This window comes from Macaca nemestrina, chromosome 6, assembly GCF_043159975.1.
Source record: "Macaca nemestrina isolate mMacNem1 chromosome 6, mMacNem.hap1, whole genome shotgun sequence".
NCBI classification, from domain to species: domain Eukaryota; kingdom Metazoa; phylum Chordata; class Mammalia; order Primates; family Cercopithecidae; genus Macaca; species Macaca nemestrina.
Genome location: NC_092130.1, coordinates 44,575,325 through 44,599,148, shown reverse-complemented (window position 1 = coordinate 44,599,148; position 23,824 = coordinate 44,575,325). Strand labels below are relative to the sequence as shown.

The 23,824-nt window shown below is 50.2% G+C and overlaps 2 protein-coding genes across 34 annotated transcripts in view; both read left to right on the top strand.

The window, feature by feature from the left end:
* The window catches only part of LOC105467117 (uncharacterized), a 151,659-nt gene extending 144,944 nt beyond the window's left edge, over window positions 1-6,715 (top strand). Inside the window, exons 1-4 of one of the 8 annotated variants that reach the window (XR_011624659.1) lie at window positions 1,535-1,793; window positions 4,226-4,642; window positions 5,863-6,133; window positions 6,599-6,715. Coding sequence is in view for 4 of the 8 variants with exons in the window: in XM_011716517.3 (XP_011714819.2) it covers window positions 1,605-1,793; window positions 4,226-4,642; window positions 5,794-6,015 (828 nt within the window). In the remaining 4 variants the exon portion in view is untranslated. The other 7 variants (XR_978631.3, XR_978632.3, XR_011624660.1 and 4 more) reach the window with 7 other exon arrangements.
* A 7,851-nt stretch (window positions 6,716-14,566) lies between these two features.
* The window catches only part of LOC105467114 (solute carrier family 25 member 48), an 80,013-nt gene continuing 70,755 nt past the window's right edge, over window positions 14,567-23,824 (top strand). For 15 of the 26 annotated variants that reach the window (XM_071098419.1, XM_071098413.1, XM_071098409.1 and 12 more), the window contains exons 1-2: window positions 14,577-14,912; window positions 22,443-22,486. In XM_071098419.1, coding sequence (XP_070954520.1) covers window positions 14,867-14,912; window positions 22,443-22,486 — 90 coding nt within the window. In that variant the 5' untranslated portion in view covers window positions 14,577-14,866. Of the gene's footprint in view, window positions 14,913-22,442; window positions 22,487-23,824 lie in introns of all 26 variants that reach the window. The other 11 variants (XM_071098418.1, XM_071098421.1, XM_071098422.1 and 8 more) reach the window with 7 other exon arrangements.

Genomic DNA, 23,824 nt, shown 5'->3' with positions numbered 1-23,824 from the left:
AGACTGTATACACAGAAGGCTAGATAAGCAAATTGTGTTACACCACGTAACAGTATTACTACTACTCCTCAATAAAAGGGAGCAAACTATACCACAAAAAAGATGAATCTTAAAAACATAGTGCTGAATATTAGAAGCTCACTAGGCACAAAAGAACATGTACTGTGTGATTCCATATATTCTAGAATAGGGAAAATAAATCTATAGTATCAAAAAGCACATCAGTGGTTGCTTGGAGTTGGGAAGCAAGAGAGCGGATTACCTGAAAAGAGGCATTTCTATATATTAATTCCAAGGTTGTTATTTGATGTATAAATTCATGAACAGTATACTTTGTGGTGTATGTAAATTAGACCTCAATGAAGTTGAGTTTTTAAAAGGTGATAACATAACATGAATTAAATTTATATAAAACTAAAGAGATCAAAATAATATGATGTTGGTACAAAGAGAGACAAAGCGATGGATACAAAAATAAATTATAAAAGTGAACTTAAGTTTGCAATAGTTAAGAATTTAGAATGTGTCTATTTTGGTATTTCAAATCAGGTTAGGGAAAAATAATTTATTCTTAAATGATGTTGAGTCAAGTGACTCAACAAAATAAAACAAAATTAGAGGCTTATCTATTACCACTTACAAAAACTAAATTTGATATGGATTAAAGAGTTAAGTCTATACAAAAGAAAGTGACCCAGCAGCAGATGGGCACCAGGGTCTGAGGGCACAGAGTAGAGAGATGCAGGAGCTTTGCCTGAGCCTGGAGAACCTGGCTGGGTCACTCCTGGCTTGGACTCCAGCCCTGGGGAAGTGTGAAGTCCTGGAGATGTCTCAGCCTTGTGACCATCAGTGGCATTCCAAGGCTCTCTTGCTTCAAGCCCTAAGGCTAGAAACTAATGGAGCCCCTTTTTCAGGCTGGTTCACCTTCCTGTCCCGGCACTGAGGCTCAACTCTCCAGTCTGCAAAATGGCATGACAGTGGCGGACTTCCTGACTTGAAGATTTGTGGAGAGGACCACATGACACACCACATGAGAACTGCCCTGGGCAGTAGTTGATACTTAGGAGCACCAGGCCTGGGAGAGGAGCTGGGGACATTGGCTCTGTGGGAAAAAGCAGATGTCCCACATCATCAGTCCTCCCATGACTGCTCCACTTGTCTTGTGTCCTGCCAGCAAGTGACTGGGGAAGAGCCACAGAGGAGAGGCAGCTGAAAGTGAGTGACAAGGGCAGAGACTGGTGTCTTGGCCCCACCCTGAGTGAACTGAGGCACCCCAGAGAGGAGCATGCAGCTCACTCCAGTTCCCTGGACTTGGTGGAACAGATCCTTGGGGCCCTTCCTGACCATCTACTGGAGGTGCTGAGTCACTCTCACAGTCTCTGGGCGGAAGTCCCAGGTGAGCTCACTGGCCCCCAGTGATGAAGAACTGATCAGAGTCCAGAAGATGTTTGCATTCTCTTTGTTTCCCCTGAGTCTCCTGGGAAGATGTGGATTAAGCTGAATTAAGAGACAGGTGATGATCACAGGTGTTGGGTGCTTGGGTAGAGTCTCCATGGTAACAGAGCCATCTGGCTTTCTTGCCTGGCACCAGGCCTTATGACTTCATGATGGAATCTTTTCTCAGCAGGCAGAGGGGGATTTGCCAGGGTAAAGAGGAGGCTGGGAGGGAGAGGCCTGCCGAGGGAGGCTTTGTCTTTTCAGCCAGAGTTTTACGATTAGGCTTCATCGTGTCACGATGCGGTGCTACTGCTGACCCCAGAACAGGACGCCGGAAGTGGTGCTCACTGGAGACTGTGAGTGGCATTGTACACCTGCCATCTTGCTGAGGCCTCCCAGGGGAGCTCAGAGGACACCTGGCCTCCTTCAATCCAGGACTCACTGTTGAAGCAGAGCTGGGGCCCTGGCAGGAAAGAATGAGCTGTGGGAGGGCCGCTGGCCCACCACAGGGAGAGTGTGTGCTGTCCAGCGCCCACTGGATGACAGGAAGTGTAGGGCCTTAGGTGAGCCCCCAACAGAATGAATCTTGGTCATGGCAATGGGCCTTCTCCCCAAGCTGCTCACAGGGTGGTGCTGGGAGAGCCCTCAAGTCTGTGTCATATCCCTTTATCCCCACAAATGAGCCATCCAGCAAACCTACATGTGTTAGTGTCCTAGGGCTGCCAGAAGAAATTAACACAAACTTCGTAGCTTAAAACAACACACATTTATTCTCTCACAGTTCTGAAGGCCAAAATTTCAAAATCAAGGTGTTGGCAGGGTTGTTTTCTTCTTGGGGTCTCAGCAGGGAATCTGTTCCTTCATGCCTCCCTCCTAGCTTCCTGTGATGATGCAATTCTTGATGTGCCTTGGTTTGTGGCAGCATCATTCCAATCGCTTCCTCCATCATCATATGACACTCCCCCTGTGTGTCTGTGTCCAAATTTCCCTCATCTTATAGGGACAAGTCATTGGATTCAGGGCCCACCCTGACCCAGTGTGACCTCATATTAACTTGATTGCATCTGCCAAGATCCCATTTCCAAATAAGGTCACATCCACAAGTGCCAGGGCTTAAGACTTGAACATGTCTTATGGGGGCACACAACAACATATAATTCACAGTGAACTGAGCACAGGCTTCAGAGTGGGTCAAACCTGGGTGCTGCCATTTAGCCTGTCCCATCTCCTTGGCACAGTGAAGTTGGAAAGGCAAGTCTATCCCGGTGGGCTTCCTAAGGATTACCTGAGAGAGAGGACCACAGAGCTCTACGGAGTGTTTGGGAGTTGTAGAAACTCAGCAAAGATGGCCCTGAGCTGGGTCTCTGGGACTTGGAGGAGGGGGCCTGGTTCCTGCTCACCAGAATCTGGCAGTCTGTGGGCCAGTAGGCACTTACCAAGGGGTCTGGCTTAGGACAGGGACCTCAGTGGTCAGGCTGCCTGCAGGGAGTTGGGGGAGAGCATGGACCACAGGAGCATGTGTCAGGGGCAGGGACTCAAGGCCTAAGGGCTAGGGTGGGAGTCAGGAAGGCTGGGGGCTAAGCCACCTAGGTTCTTCCATGGGACTGGAGTCCACAAGTGGAACAGCCTGGGGGCTTTCTTAGGATCAAAGGGGCCCCCTGCCATGTTCCTGATGGGCTCTGGGTCTAGCAGAGTCAACGTGGGAATGAGCTGGCTTTTCACTACCCGGTACTCCGGGCCACGTGTCCCCTCTGGGCCTGGGAATTAATTCCTCATTCTGCTTCTCCACCCTCTCCCCAAGACGTGACTTCTCCCTCCTATCACCATGGAGTCTGATAAAGACTTCGTTCCTGGCCAAGGTGTTCTCTTTTTGTCTGCCTCTTTCCTTCCCTCCCACCCTTCTTTCCTTTCTTCCAATACTTGGTGTCTACCATATGCCAGGGTTTTTCTAGACCTTTGAGACACAGAAATGATCTAGACAGATGGGCCTTGCCTCAGTGGAATTTGTAACTAACAGGATGAGAGACATTAATCAAGAAACCACACAGTCAAATATTTCACAGCAGAGGAACGGGTGCTCTGAATGAGGGGTATGAGGGTGGCGGCAGTCATGAAGAAGGTGATGCCACTAAGCCAGGGACATAAGGGAAGTGACCTTAGTCAAGTGCTGAGGAAGTCACCACCTAGGAGAAAGGAGAGGGAAGAGACTCTGGGCAGGAACATTAGCCCATGCAGAGCCCCTGTGGCGGGAGGATGCTTGGCAAGTGAGATGGACCAAGAGAAGGCCTGTGGAGCTGGAGTGGACAGAGTGAAGGGAATATGAGTTGGACTGAGAGCCAGCAGACTAATTGAAAAAGTGTCAATTGAATGCCTATTATGAACGAGAGGCACCAGACAGATAAGACAGATAAGACCACCCCACACATGAAGCAGGTGGACCACACACCCCAACAAGAGCATTCCAGTGATGAAATGATCTGGAGTCACCCTGCAGGGAGGTTGGGACTGGGAAGGCTCTTCTGAGCTGAGAGTCCAGGAGCAGATCTTGGCACAGATTCTAAGGGAAGGCCAAGTTTGGTGTGACTTAGGAATGGCAAGAAGGCCTGTGTGCTTGAACAATCTAACCATGGTTGAGGCCCATTGCTGGTTTTTCACAGAGGACAGCCACGGTCAGGTTTGGGCTTTGTAAGACCCGTCTAGCCTCCAATGTAGGCAGGGACTGGGGACAGAGCTGGTGTGGTTAGGAATTCAGGGTGCAGTAACAGATGGAATGTCCTTCTCTTCTCAGATGTCTCAGAAGAACTGTGAGGATGAATCTGGGGCCCCAACCTCTCCTAGCCTCCTGGAGGAGGATGACCCAGGGCCCCTGTCCTCCCAACAGCAGGCCACCAGTTCAAGGGACAAGAAGCCCCTAAGCTCCCTCCACCTTTCACATAGGGCCCAGGTGGCCTTGGAGTACCTGCCTTTCTTCTGTACCTATGGGTACCTCCTGGCAGAGGAGGGGTTGGACCTGCAGCCCGAGACACCGCTCCAGGAGGACTCAGAACTGCTCAGTGGGTTCTTCCCTTACTACCGCTCTGAGGAGGAGAGTTTGCCCAGCATTGCCCTTCCTGGCTGGTCACACAGGGGCTCCCAAGATGCGCCCACTGAGAGGGAGGCACAGGCTGGCTGCTTCTGCAGGACAACAGTCAGGGACGAATGCTCTGTGAGTTGAGGAGGCCATAGAGGGTGGGGGGAGCAGCACTAGGCCCCCACATCCTTCAAACCTGGGGCCCAGACTCTAACATGCCCATGGACAGGCCCCTCTCAGGGCTGCTGGGGCTCTTGGAGAAAGGTGTCACTGGTTGGGAGTACAGAGACTGCAGAAAGACTGTCCTGTTCAAGCCCAGCTTGACCACCTGCTAGGAGAGCGGCCTTATAAGAGAGTGGTTTCCTTATAAAAGAGAGAACAACTGGCCAGGCGCGGTGACTCACGCCTGTAATCCTAGCACTTTGGGAGGCCGAGGCGGGTGGATTACGAGGTCAGGAGATCGAGACCATCCTGGCTAATGCAGTGAAACCCCGTCTCTACTAAAGAATACAAAAAATTAGCTGAGCGTAGCAGCGAGCACCTATAGTCCCAGCTACTTGGGAGGCTAAGGCAGGAGAATGGCATGAACCCAGGAGGCTGAGGTTGCAGTGAGCCGAGATTGCGCCACTGCACTCCAGCCTGGGTGACAGAGTGAGACTCCATCTCAAAAACAACAACAACAACAAAAAAAACCAAAACAACAGCAGCAACAATAGAGCCATTGTGAGAATTATATACAACCACGAACCTAAAGTGCTAAGCATGATGGTGAGCTCACAGAAATATTAATTTGGTCCTTAGGACTTGCTAGGCTCTCAGACAAATGTTTCACTAGCATCATCTCATTTAATCCCAATAGTAATCCTATAAGATAAGCGGTACTATTATTCCCATTTTATGAATGAGAAAACAAGTCTCAGAGAAGTTAAGTAAGTTGACCAAGGGCACACAGCTAGCAAGTAGCAAACCTGGGATTTGACCCGAAGCCTGTGATCTATAACATTCCTAATCACCACCATGCAGCTGGGCACTGTGGCCCGTGACTGCAAAGACAGAGGAGGCAAAGCGGGTGGGTTTTAATCCCAGACACACCCTTCCCAGCAGGGTGCCCTTGGATGGGTGAGTGATATCGCTGAGTGCTTCCTGGGTTGCAGAGCAGACATGGACTTGCCCTCTTCTAGGACTGCCACTGCTGTGTTGCAGGCACAGGCTGGTCCTGGGTATCTGGGCCTGAACCTGGGAGGTGGGCTTGCATCAGGCTGACCCTCTTATTCCTTCATACCCAGGCTGCCTCGGCACACTCAGACCTCATCTCTGGGTCCTCACACCCACTGGCCCGCTGCCCCATCCTGCAGGTCTCGGCAGCGTTCGCCCATGACAGTGATCAGCATGCTCCTCTCTCCAGGAACCATGGTCTTTATGCCTCAGGATTCGTGCATTACTACAGAACCCCTGAAGAGGGGCTGCACACTAGCCCAGGGCCTCCTGCCTCTCCATCTGGGAGCTAGGGACCCTCAGGGGCTGCCCAGGGCTGGTGCGGTCATACCGCGGGGATGCCGGAGCTGGCTGCAGCGGAAGCCACTGGAGAGCAGGCCCCCAGCACCCACTGAACATCAAGGGACGAAGGTGATTGGGGGTAGGCTCCCAGAAGTCAGTTTACCCTGGGACCAGAGCTGGCCTGGGACCTTGGCCCTCAGGCCTGTATTCTCTCTGTCTCAGTGCCCATGACCGTGGATGAGGGGCATCCTACCCCCTTGCCCAGCAGAGCCAGCAGGAAGAACCCAACCCTCGGCAGATTCTCCCAGCCCCTCTCAGCCCACCAGGCTGCTCCCTGCCAGCATGAGCTGTCCCATTCTACAGGCCTGGGGTTTGCCTTTCTCCTCAAGGGGCAGAGGGGAGAAACTCAGCCTGTGCCCCACGTTCAGCCACTCCACCCCCAGGGAGAGACCCATCCCGCCCCAGGCTGCCACCTTCCTGTTCTCCTAGCTGGAAAAACTGCCGTGTGAGAATTGAACAGCCACACCAAAAGTGGCTTTGCAGAGAAGTGGCCATCTGGTCTGGGACTCTGACCTCAGACCATTCCTTTTGTAGCCCGTCCCAAGCTCAGACAGAGGGAGCAGGAGCCATCTGAACAACTGAAGGGTGCAGACAGCCAGAAGCTGGTTTTGTAAATAAATCGTGCACCTTGAAGCTGGTGAATTAATTGGATGCTTTGGAGTAATACTTTCAGCTTCAATTTATTAAGCATTTACTTTGTAGTAGGCACTTTACAGAGATCATCTTCATAATCGTTGGGTGTAGACACTGGTGTCATCTCCATTCTACAACTGTGCCCGAGCTCACACAGCTAGCAGACAGCCAGGAAGAGTGGAGCTGGGATTTACACCAGCTCCGTCTGACCTCGGGTCAAGTACTTAAGCACCTCCTCGCTACATTCTTCCTCAGTGGGTCTATGCGTAGCAAGAAATGAGCCAGGTGCTCCCCTACACCCAGGCCTCTGCTAGACCCATGTTGCTGTCTCTTTTTCCTCATTGCCTCTGTACCTTTCCTTTCCCTGCCCCTGCCCTTGGGTAGAGCAGGTGAGGAAGGTGACTCTGCATGTGTCTGCCAGGCCCTACCTCCTTGGACTGTGTGGACCTGTTTTCTGGTGCTCCAGCCCAACCTCCAACCCCAGGCTCACCTGGCACATGGCTCAAGCACACTGGGATTTTGAGAGTATGTGCTCATCCCACCTACTCTGGGGCCAGACACTTAGATGCTGGTTCCTGCTTGAAACTCCTTTAGCACCAGCCACACTGGTGTGACCCACGTTCACAGCCTCTCTGTCCCGTGGCGCTGGTTTTGTGTCTCCTCCCTGGGTGTGGGTTCTTTGTTTGCTTTGACGCTCACACACCTCTGACCACTGGATCCCCACTCCTCCATCCAATGGCTGCTTGTCTGGAATGCCCTCACCTGCTCACCGTGCTTCCTGAGGATGAAGACCTTGAGAAGGAGAGAGAAATCAATTGGTCACACTAGAGTTACATCAAAGAAATTCTTTTTAGAAAATCTGTTTTTTTACTATTTCCAAGGCACTCCTATGACTTCCCGTTGGGTTTAGGGATTTGGGGTTTGGAGTATGATGGGAGTATGAAGAAATAAAGTTGCCCTTGCCAGGAAGACTTGTTGGCTTTATTCTTGGGGTGAGGCAATTGGACTGTTCCCTTTATTTTCCAAGGGCTGGAAAACTTTTCCCAACTCCCTTTGCATTCTCCCACCTGGTGCTGCTCAGGAGGTTCCCTCTGCCTCTGCGCCCTTTTCCACTGCTCACAACTTAGCTTGTCTTTTTAGTTTAGGGCCTCATCGAGGAGTTGGAATCTGTGGGCCCTCACTGCCCCCAAAGGAACAGACAGGTTGGGAGGTATCTATGTGTATGGTACAAACTGGGGCCACTCTCTCCTTGTGCAGCCCAAGCGGGGTCTGAGCCATGTTCCCTCCTCCCTTCCCGTGTGGCGTGCCATCCAGACCCAAGTAGGGCTGAGAGCCCTGCAACAGCCTGTCAGCAACCCCTTGGTGAGCTGGAGGTACCTTCCCTGCACATCGGGCTTAAGAGACCCTCCAGAGGTTTTCCATGCTGCAGAGCTCTCTTAAGGGAGTAGTTTGCAGGAAAGATTTGGTGCAAAAGAGATCCCAGATAAGGGGCTGGCTCAGCTGGAAGGGCAGTTTGCTTCTGGCCCACCTGCTGGCCTTGGCTTGGAGCTGTCCATGTGCTAACACAGACGAACACTCAGGACACACAGGCCATAACGATGGTGAGGTTTGACTTGCTGAGTGTGTCACCGCGTGCCAGTCATGGTGCTGAGCACTTGACATGCATTGACTCACTGAGTGTGAGTTAAGTGCAGCCTGAGTCAGGTACAGTTATCACTCCCATCTTACAGAGGAGGATGTCTGGGCACAGTGGATTAAATGGCCCAGTGAGCTCCTGCTGGGGGAGGCTGAACTGCCTGCTCTCAAGTGCTGAGGGGGATCACAGCCCTTCTGAGGAGCTGGACAGGCACAGGCTTCAACTTCCCAAGGGCAAGCCCACCAGGTCCCTGCAGAGAAAAATGCTGGTTGCAAGGAGCCTGAGCCAGCCTCAGCATGGGCTATGGAGGTTTGTCCAGGTGAGATACAGCTGGCCCCAGAGATGGGCCTTTCATCCACTCGCCGAGTAGCAGCAGGACTAAGGACTGCCTCTAGCCTGTAGATGCCACTGCCCACAGAATCATGCATGGCCCAGCCCCTTTCCTTGACATTCAGGGTCCTCAGGAGCCAGACTCCAAGCCTTCCAACTGCCCCTCCCACAGCCATGGGGGCTTTGGGTGAGCAAAACTCTTCCTGACTCCCCTTGCATTCTCTCACCTAGCGCTGCTCAGGCAGTTCCCTCTGCCTCTGCGCCCTTCTCCACTGCTCACAACTTAGCTTTTCTTTTTAGTTCCAGCTCAAATGCTGCTCCTTCCCAAGACTTCTGGGTCTGCCCTCCACATTTCCTGTGGTCCTGCCTGGCCTGTATTTGAGGTCAGACCTGATGTGAGGTTTATGGGTCTCCCCCAGCCCAGCAGCTGATGTCTGATGAGTGCATGACAGAGGAGACCACCATGTGGCAGAAGATGGAGTAGGCTGTCCGCAAACACTGACTCTTCTGTCACCGTCAGCAGCCAAACTCCTCCGAGTTCCAGGAAGTTTAGCACATAGCAGGTGCTTAGCCAGGCTTTCAGATGGGACCTTGAGAGCAGCAGGCAGCAGTGGCTCCTCCTACATTCCCACAGGAACCCCTTGATTCCAAACCTCTCCAACCTGGGCTATCCGGTCCCCTGACCTGCCTAGCCTTCAGTCAGGCAGACAGCAGCATTTCCTATTCTCAGACGTCCACAGAGCCAGCCTCAACCCGCAGGTTGACTCTGATGGAAAGGAGCACATATGATTTTCAAGCTGGTATCAGATATCACCATGGCCCAGAATTTCAGACTTCTGTGGACCCACAGGACCCTGTCAGGGAAGAAAGGATGGAGGGCAGCCCAGGGCACTGGGATGGTATTGGGGGAAGGGATGTTTTCCCCCTGATTCAACTGTTGCAGGAGTCCTATGAATACGACACAGTTGGACAGTGTTAGTACTATCACACTGATAGTGGAGAACCTGAGGCAGAGAAGTTAGGGCATTTATGCAGAGGGGTGGGGGTGGGGGCAAGGGTCCTTGGGAAAGTCACTTCTACTTCCTGAGTCTTGGCCAGGAGGCAGCACTTTTTTTTAATAGCATGGACCCTGGAGTCAAACAGCAGGTGTGACTTCATCGTCCTCCACTGACTGCTGTGTGGCTTTAGAGAAACTGCCTGACCTCCCTGGGCCTCATTCTTCTCACCTATCCAAGGAGGACTTGCCTCAGATAATTTAATAAGATGGTGTAAACAGAGCATGCAGCACTGGGCCAGCTCAGAGCCCCAAAGTGGAAGAAAGCCTGGGACATTCAAGGCTTTGATAGATCTACACAGATAAAGAGACTGGGGTGTCGCCTCCCATCCAAGCACACAGCACCCAAACACCTCAGATGGGTTCTCATCAAGCCTCTCAGAGGTTTGCTCTGGCACCTCAGACTCCCCTCTGAGCCTCCTGGGACAGCATCTCCTCCACGGCCCACACAAATACTGAGTGTGGCTCTCTGCCAGCCAGTGCCAGGGAAACCGGGCCAGGAAGCTATCCAGAACGGGCAGCCACGCTTGTCTTCTCTGCCCGAGAGCCTCAAGTGCTGTGCATCAGCGCCCCCTCCTGGCGCACCTTGATGAGACCTCCGCAGCTGATATCCCTGTGGCCAAGAATTTCAGACTTCTGCGGACACCACCTAGGAGGGGATCGTCCTTACCTTCCAAAAAATAGAGGAAGAATTAAGGCCTGGACTTTCCCAAGATGCCCAGAGAGGCAGCAGCAGCACTGGGACCAGAGCCCAGGCAGCCCAGCCTTCCCGCCTGCTGCTTCACCCCCTCACTTCACAGCCACTGGCCTCTGTTGCTTGACTGCCAGCCTCAAGTTGAATAGGTGATGGGCCATATTTAGTCTGCACATGCTCTGCACATACCTTCTCAAAGTGCCATCAACAAAGGAAGAAATCCTGCTTCCAATGAGAAGCTCGAAAATCGTGTGCTCCTTTTCCTTCCCATCAGAGTCAGGGAGGGGGCTCAGAGCTCCCGTTGTCTGAGGCCAGTGCAGGAATGATGCAGCGGGGGCAAACGCTCAAAGAAGAAAGACAGCACAAACCTGCGTTCCCGTTTCATTAATCCTTTGAACTCAGTCCTGAGTAATTGTTGTCTGCCTGCTCTGTGGCAGAGCCCGAGAATGTCATGGTGGCAGATAGGTCAGACAGGTCTTATCTATCTTCCTGCAGCAACCAAGCATCGCACAAGGACTGAGCGGCATGGTGAGAGTTGGAAAAAGAAGCAGAGGTGCCTTGAGAGAGGGCAACGAGGTCTTGACCTCCCGTGAGGGGACTGGGGAGGCCTCCTCATGCAGAAGACGCTTCGGCATAGATCTGAAGGAGGTAGGAGTTGGCTATGGGAAGGGCAGGGAGAGGGAGCTGCAGGCAGAGGGAGTGGTCAGTGCAAAAGCTCTGTGGGGAAATGTGGCTGGTACCTTTGAGAGCCTGAAAGAAGCCGGGCTTCTGCGATGCTCCAGGAAAGGCCAGGGGGAATCCTCATAGCCGGGAGTGATGTGGCCATCTCTTCAGCTCTGTCTTGTACCCAGACGCCCTCCTTGTCTGCCAGCCACCGGCAGGACCTTCAGACTTTTCCCCATATCTCCCCATTTAAGGCCCAGCTGACTGAGCAGTGACTACCCACCAGGACTGTGCCAGGCTCTGCAGGTCCAGTGCAGAATGAGGCAGTACCCTCTTCTCAGTGGACTCACAGTCTGGATGGGAAGACAGATTATCAACCGTTGAGTCTGACAGCAGTGATACAGATATGCTCAGAATATTCAGAAACACAGATGAGAGCTAGCAGATCCCGTGTGGCATAGGGTGATGAGGAAGGCCTTCAAGCAAGGCCTGTCAGGAGAAGGCGACAGCTGAGCTGAGTCTTAAGAAGCGGGCAGGGGTCAGCCAGGGGAGAAGGAGGGAGAAAGTGTTCCCCGCAAGGGAATAGCACATGCACAGTCACACACATGCACAGAATGTGGGACACTGAGGTGAGAACTGGAAAGGTAGCCAGACCCAGTCTCACAGAGCAACACACAACACACTGGGAAACTGGAATTTATGCTCAAGATCACAGGAAGTCATCAAAGGTCACTAAACTGAGCAGATTCAAGATTTCAGAAGCTCACTGGGACAGCAGCTGGAGGGTGGATATAGGACTGGGGCAGAGGAACCCAGGAACCCGTGTCCACTGTGATCCAGGCAGGGCAGTGGCACAGGCCTGGGCTGAGCCACATTCGGAGACACCAGTGAGGTCTGGGTGTCATTGAGGGGATAGACACTCAGGACTTTGTGGCTGGTGGGATAAGACCTTGGCAGAGAGGAATGGAGGATGGCATCCAAGGTTCTGTTTTGGGTGGCCACTGGGTGGAGGTGTGTTTCTCTAAGTTGAAGAGGCACTGGAGGAGGAAGAGAGAGTTCATCGAGGGATGCGCTAAGGTGACCTGAGCCACCCAGGTGGAGGTGTTGAGTGGAGGGACGTCTGGAGTCAGAAGCGAGGTGTGGGGGTTATACGCTAAGAGATGGGAGGTGCGGGTGGGTGAGGGTCCAGATGGGGCCCTGAGGAATCCACACCTAAGCATAAGAAGGGGCCAAGGCAGCAGGGAAGAAGATGAGAACAGCTGGAGAAGTGGGAGGAAAGCTGGGTGAGGGCAGGAATCCGGAAGCAGAGGGGAGCAGGCGGCATGGGCAGGGCCTTCACTGCAGCAGGTCAGGCATGCACAGCTGGCCCAGGCCTTTGCTGCCCAAGTGTGGCAGGTGGACACGGGGAGGGGATTGTTGGCTTGCCTGAGAGAGTGGCTGGGGAGGTGGGAGCTGTGGAGCTCTGTAGACCAAAGGTGCAGCCAGGAGACTCCAGGTTTGGAGAGCCTTGCCTGATTGCTTCCTGGAGAACAATGGACTCTCTCTCCAGTGCTCTTACAGCCACCTCTGGGTAGCATCTCAGACGGACTGTCTCCTCTCAAACAGAGACTTTCCCAAAAGCAAGGCACCAGCACAGACTGGTGCTCAGGAAATTTCTGTGGCCTGAAAGGGTCAATAAGAAATGATGAGTGGGCCACTAGTTAACAAATGCTATCAGCATAGCCCATTTGCATGTCCCACTACAGAGGAAAGTGCTCTGAGAGGTCATCATTGGGGAAGGAACTGAGGGAGAGAGGAAATGGGGTTGCTTTCTGGCCCTAGTCACACAGGGAGTGGATTTCTCTGTGAAGTTTCTTTCTCTGTGTAATGGCCAGTAGCTGCCCTGCCCTCTCCCGAGTGTAGAATGCAAATGTGAACGGCAGCACACTGCAAGTGGTGCTCTGAAGTGCAAAGGCCAGGAAGAAGGGAGGGCCTAGATCCCGGCCACAGAGCCAGCATTCGGCCTGGGCTCATAGCCCTGTAGTCTGGGATTCTCCAGGCCTGGCCACGGTTGCTGGTAAACCTAGGGTCCTCCCTGCACTTCCCTGGGTGATGCGCCCCATGGGCAGGTTTGTGGCACGTATTTGGGAATGGAGTGCAGTAATTCATTTTGGAAAGTGACCCACTCCTTCTGCTCTGCTCCAACTCATTAGCAGTTCAAGCAGCAGCTTTCTGGGCCTGGGAGGCCATCCTGGGGCTGCCAGGGACACTGCCTGACAACTTAAGACCTCCTCAATTGGTGCTGACACAGGACTGAGGGGACAATCTGCCTGGCACCCCTTAGGTGGTCTTCCAAAGGAGTAGGTTTTGAGAATTGGCAGCCTTTCCACTTGTGGATGCATTCCAATGGTGAACTCACTAAAGGGCCACTCTTCAGAGACCTGCATTTCTCATAGCGGCCCTAGGCATATATCCCGGGCATGGCAGGGCACAGCTTCGGGTTGATGCTGACGGTAACTCTGAAGCCTCAAGACTGAGTGCGTCACCATGCACAGCAGGAAGCTGAGGTGCAGAGATGGAGTATGATGGTTCCACTCCTCCCTGGAACTTTGCAATACTTCCCCAGCCAGGCGGGCTACTCCATCCCGGGCTGTCCTCTCCAGACACAGGTCCACTCTCTGTGTGCCCGGGCAGGGGAGGGAGCAATGCTGCAGGAAGCGCCCTTCACCTCCAAGTCCCCACTTCTCAGTGGACAGGCCTTTGTAGGATCAAGCTTTGGTGGTCAGGCTGTCTTGCTTTGGAAGAAGGAGATCTAGCTGACTGTCCCTGCATATTAACCTGGATGACGTGACATGGATATGTCCAGGGGACAACAGCAGGCCCAGCAGAGGCCCCTTCCTCCTGACCATACCCTCCACCATTCTTGTCAACGTTGGGGTATCTTGGCTGAGACCCACAGCTGAGTCCCTGCTGGAAACTAGCGGAATGCTGGGTGGCTTCGAGTCTTCTTAGGAGGGGAGGAAAGAAACGCTCGTTGAAACAAAAGCCTCTCCACACAACAGGCCACTTCTCCAGTGAGCATGGGCCTCTGGCCTGGGGCCTGGCTGAATGTAGGGTCTGACTACAGAGAGGGAGTTTGAGGTAGAGAGCACCACCTTCTGTTGGCCCAGGGCGGACAGTGTAGGCTGAGCCAGGGCCAGGCAGGGAGCTGGGCCCCTAGAGAGCTGTAGCTGAAAGTTAGACATGACCCTGAACCACCAGGTGCTTGCTCTAGACACGGGGCACTGAGTGGGACATGTCTGGGATGAACAAAAAGGCATCACTGCCCAGCGTTGGGATGGGAGAGAGTCCACCGCTGATTGGAATCAGCATTGTCAGCACAGCACAGGGAGATAGGAGCAACGCCACTAAATGCCATCTCTGGATGGGCGGCTGGCACTTTCACTTCAAAGGCGCCGAGGCTCTTAAGTTGGCAAGGAAGGGACCCGGAGAAGGAAGGACTAAGAATTTCACTTGATGACCCTTGCCTTTTTGGGTCTGGGATGAGCCGCGCGGAGCGCACCCTTAACTACCCAGAGTGCTGTGCCTTTAAGGTCCACTGGGGGCGTGATGTCAGCCGCCCTCCGGCACTTGGAGAGGTGAGCGCGGCAGCCCGCGCAGCGGGTGACTCGGGGGCTGGGTTTGGAGAAGGACCTGCGGCTGCTGGAGACTCCGACTTTGGTGTTGCGGCGCGCTAGCGCCCGCGGGCCATGCCCCACTGACCCTAAGTGAGCACTGCCCCGACTCCGGGAGGGCGAGACCGGAGCACCGGCCATGGGAAGCCTCCAGCTGGAAGACTTTGCGGCGGGCTGGATCGGAGGTGAGCGTGCTTACCCGGGACCCCCGGTCAGAGCGAGCGAGCCTGGTGGAGTTTGCCGCAGTGCTCTGAGGAAACTTTGCCCCTCGGTGCGCGCCCATCCCGCTCCCCGTTGCGCGCGCAGCCTGCTTTGGGGAGTGCCCGGCCCCGAGATCCCCCTGGTGGTCTGGCAATTGCCAGGGCTAAATTCTAGAGCTTCACAGCGATTCGGGCTGAGCTTCTGCTTTGCTCATTAAGTTAGGAACCGTGGGACTTGATGCAGTAATGATTAAACAGCTGGTCAAAGCCCACAGCCAATGGAGGCTCCTAGCGGCGCACACACCCTTCAGTGACCTGGTGCACACCTGAATTGCGGACGTGACTCGCGGGAACTTATGTATGAGGGTGGCGCTTGCCTGCTGACTGCGGGGCGCAGGGTCGTGGGGAGCCAGGCTTCGAGATCAGGCCGGCCCTAGAGGGCGTCCCGACTGGAAGGAGCGGAGCTCTCACAGCAGGGAGCGGAGCGCCGGCTGCAGGTGCTCATTGTCAGGCTGCAAGAAGCACTTAACTGCCTTCAGCCGCCGCCAGCCGTCAGCCATCGCCTACCTCCAAGGCACCTTCTCTGGATACTCTTGGGTCTACTGGTCCCTTCGCCACAGCTCCCGGAGCCACATTTTTACTGGGCCTGGGATGGGTTGCCTGGGCGAAAGTTGCATTCATTTCCTTGCTTCTCCATTTTTCTTTCCAATAGGTCTATCCCTCTTTTCTCAGCTATTAGGAAAGGGGGAAGTTTGAGGGACTTTGCTAATGGTAATAAAATCAAATAAAAAGTCTTTCTTTTGACCCATCTAAAAGGGTTGTCCTAAAAGGGATGTTGGCAAATGTAGCCCCTCACCAAAGGGGGGAAAAAAGATAATAAGATGAAAAGAAAAACAAACCAGATTGGATCCTAACTCCTCCCCTCCTACCTAGCAGGAGACCACCTCTCTACCCCCACCGGTGGCTGCAGAGCCCTGCTTCACACCTTCCTGAGCAGAGGTGGCTCCTTTCACATTGAGTAAGTCTGCTGGCATAGATGCCCTTGGGTGGGGCTGAGACCCGCCTCTCCTAACTGTCCCAGCCAGGGGGCTGCGGTCCCCTGGCATATCCAGGCCCTTTTTGACTGGACATTATTCCACCATTCAGCGGGGCAGGCAGAGAGTGGAGACACTTCTGTGGGCTGCCCCTTAAATAAGCAGACCACCTTCAGTAGGGATGCAAATGGCTTGGTTTGAGAAATGCCCTGGAAGGTAGGGCTGAGTCAGAGTAGTTCCAAGACTCTGATACCCCTCCCCACCCCCAAACGTGATAACGCGCGAACCCTCCCCAACTCACAGCAAGTAGGGGATTTTTGTGCGTTATTCTGGTATTGTCCTTACTTTGGTGATGTTATTGAAAGTAATGGCAAAAATCGCAATTACTTTTGCACCAAACTAATAACATGCCTTTTTTTTTGGCTTCCATAAAATGATGATAAGTGTTTACTACACTTGAATACTTACTAGCTAGGTGCCAGGTATTGTTTAAGTGCTATATGTATTCTTTTAAAATAATTTTATCAAGGTTTATTGTACATATTATAAAATTCACCCATTTCAAATATACAATTCAATGCCTTTTAGTAATTTTACAGTGGTGCAGCCATCACCATAAATTTGTTTTAGAACGTTTTCATCCCTCCCCCAGTAAGATCCCTCATTTGAAGTTGAATGCTGTTCCCTCTCCTTAATCTCCTTGCTATAAATTTGCCTTTCCTGGATATGTTATGTCAATTGAATCTTGCAATATGTGATCGCTTGTGTCAGTTTATGTATAGTTCTTTAGTTATTATAACAACCCCAAAGAGGCAGGTACCGTTGCATCCTTATTTTACAGATGAGGAAATTGAGATACAGAGAAATTCACTGACTTACCTAAGACCATGCATCTAGCATTGGCACTAAGATTCCAACCCAGGCTGCCTGGCACCAGAATCTGCCATCTTAATTTCATCTTAACTCTTTCCAAACAAACTTACATAACAAAATATTGCCCTTTTTTTTAATATTACCCCCACACACATACACATTTTGTGTGAGATTTTACTGGTTTGTGAAGTGCAAAGGTCTGGAAACCACTGACCTCATAATTCCATTTTTAAAATCTCAAATCCCCTGCTTTCAAATGGGTGGCAGGGAGATGTTGGCTCAAGGCTGGATCTAAGCCTGCTCTGAGCTGAAGGATGTGTGCACTCACTATGGAGGAAGCCATGGAGCCTGGGACCAGCGCTCCTCCCCCCACTACTGGGAAGGGTCAATTGCTGCTACCACCTCTCTGCCTCTGCCCAGTTTAGTAGGTCGCAGGGCATGAGAGGGGACAGGTGGTTTTGGACCCAGGGACTCATTGTTCTGGGATTAGCTGGTTTCTTTGTCCCAAAAAATATCTCATAGTCCAGGAGCCCTTAGCTACCTTACCTGGTTAAATCACCTCTACTAATGCAGATATTTCCTTCTTCATCAGTGTGCTTGGCAATTTGTCTTTGAAGAACAGTTTCCCTTTCAATTTCAGTCACCAACTGCTACAACAAGGCTGATATGGTTTAGCTGTTTCCCCACCCAAATGTCATCTTGAATTGTAGCTCCCATAATTCCATGTGTCACGGGAGGGACCCCTGTGGGAGGTAATTGAATCATGGGTATAGGCTTTCCCATGCTGTTCTCATGCTAGTGGATAAATCTCATGAGATCCAATGGCTTTATAAAGGGAAGTTCCCTACACAAGCTCTCTTTTTGCCTGGCACCATGTAAGATGTGACTTTGCTCCTCTTTAACCTTCTACCATTATTGTGTGGCCTCCCCAGCCATGTAGAACTGTGAGTCAATTAAACCTCTTTCCTTTATAATTTACCCAGTCTCAGTAATGTCTTTATTAGCAGAATGAGAATGGACTAATACAATAAGTTGGTACCAGTAGAGTGGGGCATTTCTGTAAAGATACCGGAAAATGTGGAAGCAACTTTGGAACTGGGTAACAGGCAGATGTTGGAACAGTTTGAAGGGCTCAGAAGAAGACAGAAAAATGCGGAAAAGTTTGGAACTTCCTGGAGACTTGTTGAATGGTTTTAACCAAAATGCTGATAGTGATATGGATAATGAAGTCCTGGTTAAGATGGTCTCAGATGGAGATGAGGAACTTGTTGGGAACTAGAATAAAGGTGACTCTTACTATGTTTTCGCAAAGAGACTGGTGGCATTTTGCCCCTGCCTTAGAGATCTGTAGAACTTTGAACTTGAGAGAGATGATTTAGGGTATCTGGTGGAAGAAATTACTAAGCAGCAAGGCATTCAAGAGGTGATTTCTAAAAGCATTCAATTTTATGTATTCACAAAGATATGGTTTGGAATTGGAACTTATGTTTAAAAGGGAAGCAGATCATAAAAGCTGGGAAAATTTGCAGCCTAATTATGCCATAGAAAATAAGAACCCATTTTCTGGGGAGAAATTCAAGCCTGCTGCAGAAATTTGCATAAATAACAAGGAAATAAATGTTAATCACCAAGACAGTGGGGTAAATATCTCCAGGGCATGTCAGAGACCTTGGCGACAGGCCCTCCCATCACAGACCCAGAGGCCTAGGAGGAAAAAATTGTTTCCTGGGCTGGGCCCAGGGCCCCCCTGCTCTGTGCAACCTAGGGACTTGGTGCTCTGTGTCCCAGCCACTCCAGCCATGGCTAAAAGGGGCCAATGTACAGCTTGGGCTGTGGCTTTAGAGGATGCAAGCCCCAAGCCTTGGCAGCTTACACATGGTATTGAGCCTGCATGTGGATAGAAGTCAAGAATTGAGCTTTGGGAACCTCCACTAGATTTCAGAGGATGTGTGAAAATGCCTTGATGTCCAGGCAGAAGTTTGCTGCAGTTTGCTGCAGGGGTGGGGCCCTTATGGAGAACCTCTACTAGGGCAGTGTGTATGGGAAATGTGGGGTGGGAGCCCCACACAGAGTCCCCACTGGGGCAATGCATAGTAGAGCTGTGAGAAGACAGCCGCAATCCTCCAGACCCCAGAATGGTAGATCCACTGACAGCTTGCACCATGCACCTGGAAAAGCCACAGGCACTCATTGCCAGCCTCATGGGCATTATAATTTTTTATAAAATTATTTTTTTAAAAAGAAACCCCATTTCCTTTCTCCCTCAGTTCCTTCACCGGTTGTACCTCTCAGAGCACTTTCCTCTGCAGCAGTGCATGCAGATCAGCTATGTTGATAGCATTTGCTAACTTGTGGGTGACGCTCATGCCAGCAGCTGGGAGGAAGGCTGTACCCTGCAAAACCACAAGATGGAGCTGCCCAAGACCATGGGAACTCACCTCTTGCATTAGCATGACCTGGATATGAAACATGGAGACAAAGGAGATCATTTCAGAGCTTTAAGATTTGGTTACCCCATTGGATTTTGGACTTGCATGGAGCCTGTAGCCCCTTTGTTTTGGCCAATTTTTCCCATTTGGAACAGGGCACCCAATGCCTGTGCCCCCATTGTTTCTAGAAAGTAACTTTCTAGAAACTTGCTTTTGATTTTACAGGCTCAGAGTAACTTGCTTTTGATTTTACAGGCTCATAAGTGGAAGGGACTTGCCTTGTCTGATGAGACTTTGGACTGTAGACTTTTGAGTTAATGCTGAAATGAGTTAAGACTTTGGGAGGCCACTGAGAAAGCATGATTGGTTTTGAAATGTGAGGACATGAGATTTGGGAGGGGCCAGTAGTGGAATAATGTAGTTTGGCTGTGTCCTCACCCAAATCTCATCTTGAATTGTAGCTCCTGTAATGTGTCATGGAAGAGACCCATGTATCATGGGAAAGACTGAGTGGGAGGTAATTGAATCATGGGGGCGAGTTTTCCTGTGCTGTTCTTATGGTAGTGAATGAGTCTCATGAGACCTGATGGCTTTATAAAGGGGTGTTCCCCAAGCTCTCTTTTTGCCTGCTGCCATATAAGACATGACCTGCTCCTCCTTCACCTTCCACCATGATTGTGTGGCCTCCCCAGCCATGTGGAGCTGTAAGTTGATTAAACCTCTTTCCTTTATAAATTACCCAGGCTTGTATATGTCTTTGATAGTAGCATGAGAACAAACTAATACAAAGGGCTTCTTAATCTAAGTGGCCTTGGGGCAGCCTTGGTTCTCTTCAAATTGTACAAGTCTTGTGAGTGTGTGTGTGTGTAGGTATTTTTTCTGTGAAAAGATACAGTGTATTCATCACTTTTCCAAATGCGTCTTCTTTTTAAAAAATTCTATGGTGACATTACTCACATTTGAGCATCCTGTAGGTGTCAGGCTCTCTGCTAGGTATTTTATATGCATTACTGAATTTCATTCTTACCATGGAAGCAGGAGATAGGTGCTGTTATTAATCCCACTCTATGCATGCTAAAAGTGAGACATAGAGAAGTAAAGTAACCTGCAGGTAACTGAAAGTTTTCAGGTCTTTTCTTTACATATATCCTGCCCCACTTTTTGAGCGGAAATTCATATAATAGAAAATTAACCATTTGAAAGTGTATAATTCAGTGGCATTTATTACATTCACAACACTGTGCAGCTGTCACTTCTATCTAGTTCCAAAACATTTTTCTCGTGACCAAAGAAGATGCTGTACCCTTCAAGAATCACTCCCATTTCCACCTCTTCCCAGTCCTGGCAACCACTAATTTACTTTCTGTCTTTATGGATTTACCTATTCTGGATAATTCATATAGGTAGAGTCATACAATACCTTGCCTTTTATGTCTGGCTTTTTACATTTAGCATAATGTTTTGGAGGTGCCTCTATGCTGTAGCATGCATCAATAGTTTGTTTCTTTTTATTGCCAAACAGTATTCCTCTGTATAAATATCCCACATTTTCTTTATTCATACACCAGTTGATGGATAATTGGATTATTTCCACCTTTTGGCTATTGTGAACAATGTTGCCATGATGTGTGTGTACTTGTACTTGTCTGAGTATCTGTTTTCTGTTATTGGGTATATATGTAGGAATTGAATTGTTGGGTTAGGTTGTAGCTCTGTGTTTAGCTTTTTTGAGGAATTACCAAACTGTTTCCACCATAGCTGCACCATTTTACATTTCTGCAAGCAACGTACAAGAGTTCCAGTTTCTCTACATCCTTGCCAACAGTTCTTTCCCACTTTTTTTCAATTATAGCTATCCTAGTGCGTGTGAAGAGGACTCTCATCGTGGTTTTAATTTGCATTTCCCAAATGACTACAGATGTTGAGCCTCTGTTCACGTGTCTGTTGGTCATCTGTATATCATCTTTGGAGAAATGTGTGTGCAAGTCCTTTGCCCATTAAAATTATTCAGTTGTAAGAGTTATTTCTATATATGGACACTAAATTCTTATCAAATATGTGATTTCCACACATTTTCTCCCATTCCATAGGATGTCTTCACTTTTGTGTGCAAAAGTTTTCAATTTTTATGAATGTTATTATTTCTTGTGTTGTGTAGGGGAGTTAGAGATAACCTCTGACCCCCTGTTTAGCTCCTACTGGTCTCTTCACCTGAATATAAAAACAAAATTGACACCAGGCTAGTTAACAAGAGAAAAATAATACAGATTTTATTAGTTTTTCATGACATAGGGATCTTGCCAAGAGAGTGAAGTCGGGAGAAGTGGCCAACACAAGATCTTTTCATACTTTTTAAACAAAGAGTGATCGATGTAAGAAGAAATGGCAGGACAAAGAAAATCTGGCTAGGGTGGTGGAATTTTGCTAGAGGAGTCACTAGAAGTATGGGTGGGGGGTATAAAACAGGTGGAATATAAGGATTGCTTCATTAAGTATGAATTCAGGGCCATTGCAGCCTTCAATTCCGAATCCCGGCTAATAAGGGCTATTTTCTTACCCTGGTATGGAGAGGGTATCCCTCCCAGAGGAATCTTTATTGTTTACTGCATGCAGGAAGAGGCAGGTCAGTTCACCCTTTCAGAAGTTATGATTTCTCAATGTTTTCAACTTGAAATAATCAATATACCCATCTGCTATATTTTGGTGTGGCATGTCCTCCACTCCTTCAGTTAGTCGTACCCTTGCTATCATATCTAAGAGTCCACTGCTATCATATCTAAGAGTCCATTGCAAATCACAGGTCAAGATTTTTTTTCTGTGTTTTAGTTTAAGAATCTTATCGCTTTGCTCTCCCATTTAGATCTTTGATCTATTTTGAGTTAATTTTGTGTATGGTATGAGGTAGGGTGTCTATCTCCACTCTTTCACTCTTTTGCCTGTGAATATCTACTTGTTCCAGTCCCTTTGCCTCCCTTTTATGGAGCGATTACTTGTTTTACTCTATTTTCTCTGCCTTCCTTGGTGCATGGGCCAGTGCCTAAAACATTGGAGCCCACCCACTCCCCCTACCCCAGCAACTGACCATTGACTAACTGAGTGACTATTTTGTCCCAAGAACTGGCTGGTGCAAGCCAGGAGTCCAAGGGCTGAGTTACCAGGCATTCTTTTTTGATCCACAGGTGCAGCCAGTGTCATCGTCGGCCACCCTCTGGACACGGTCAAGGTACAGTAGCCATGTTTCTCATTTCCTCTTAAAAAGAGGCATGGAGCTGACCTGCCTCTGGGACTATGCCTGCTGTTTCTGATCTCCCAGAGAGTCTTCTGCCCAGGGCAGACTCTCTGTTGCCAGCCCAGGGGGAGGGGAGTGCCAGGAGGTCTGATTTAGACTCGAAACACTCAGAGGTCCAGGTAGAACTTGAGAACTAGATTGGAGATGGGAACCCATCATTACCTGATGAAGCACATAGGTGTGAGGATTCTGGAGCTGGTGGGGCCTTCCTGGCATTGGAATTATCCAAGCCCCTTCTTCTGGGATGTTCCCTAGAAAGGGGAAGGGGCTTATCTCAGATCATACAACAAGTTAAAAACTGAGGTGTGAGATACTGCAAAGGAGCAATCTTTCACCCCATCCCCACCCCTGCACCAGTCCCCAGTGGTAAGCAGAACTTAGAGCTATGCTCTGGGAACGGAGCCATAAATTGTGCCTCCTCACTGCTGACTGGCTTCCAGATCCGTTTCTAAAGCTCTGCCTGGATTGTGCACAGAGAGGAGCCTCACAGGCCCTTTTCGAATGGCTGCTGCAATGTGCTTTCTCCCCATCTTGCTTCCTGTATGAAAATGGACCCTCTCCTAGGTCAGGGTCCATGTTCACCCTCTTCTTGATGGGAAGATCAGTCTACCTGTTTTAAATATTTGAAGAAACACTTTAAGTAAGTAGTAAAAGGGGGCATTTAGGCTCCCCAGGGGATGTCCCAATGCAGGGGGATGGCAGGCAGGACCCAGTGCTGGGAGATGGGCACACAAAGTGGTGAGTGAAGCAGGCTTAGTCGACCCTCCTGGAATGGTATAATCTTCCCATTTTATACAGGAGGAGAGTAAAGTGCAGAGTTCAGGATCCTGCCCCAGATCTCAGAGCAGGGCATTGTAGTGCTGGATTCAAAGCTCCAAAGTAGACTTTACTTCCAGGCTGACCTAGGCTTTGACAACTTAGGAGTGAGGGAGGCAGGCAAGGATATAGATATTTTTAGGACACTGGTGGACAATAATTAGGGAACACAACAGATGCACAAAACATTTATGGACAGTGGTAGGTGCTAGGGGGACACACAAGGTGATGGCAAAGACAGTGACAAGAGCCTTCTCTATTTTGCAGAGTCAGGGATGGCCTCTCTGCCAGGGAGGCAGCTAAGATGAGACTCAAATGTTACAAAGAGCCAGACGTGCAGAACTGGGGTCAGAGTGCTACTCACAGAGGGACAAGCTAGTGCAGAGACCCAAGGGTGGGAACAGGCTGCGATGTACATTCTCCAGGAAAACAAAGAAGGCCAGTGTGTGTATGGTG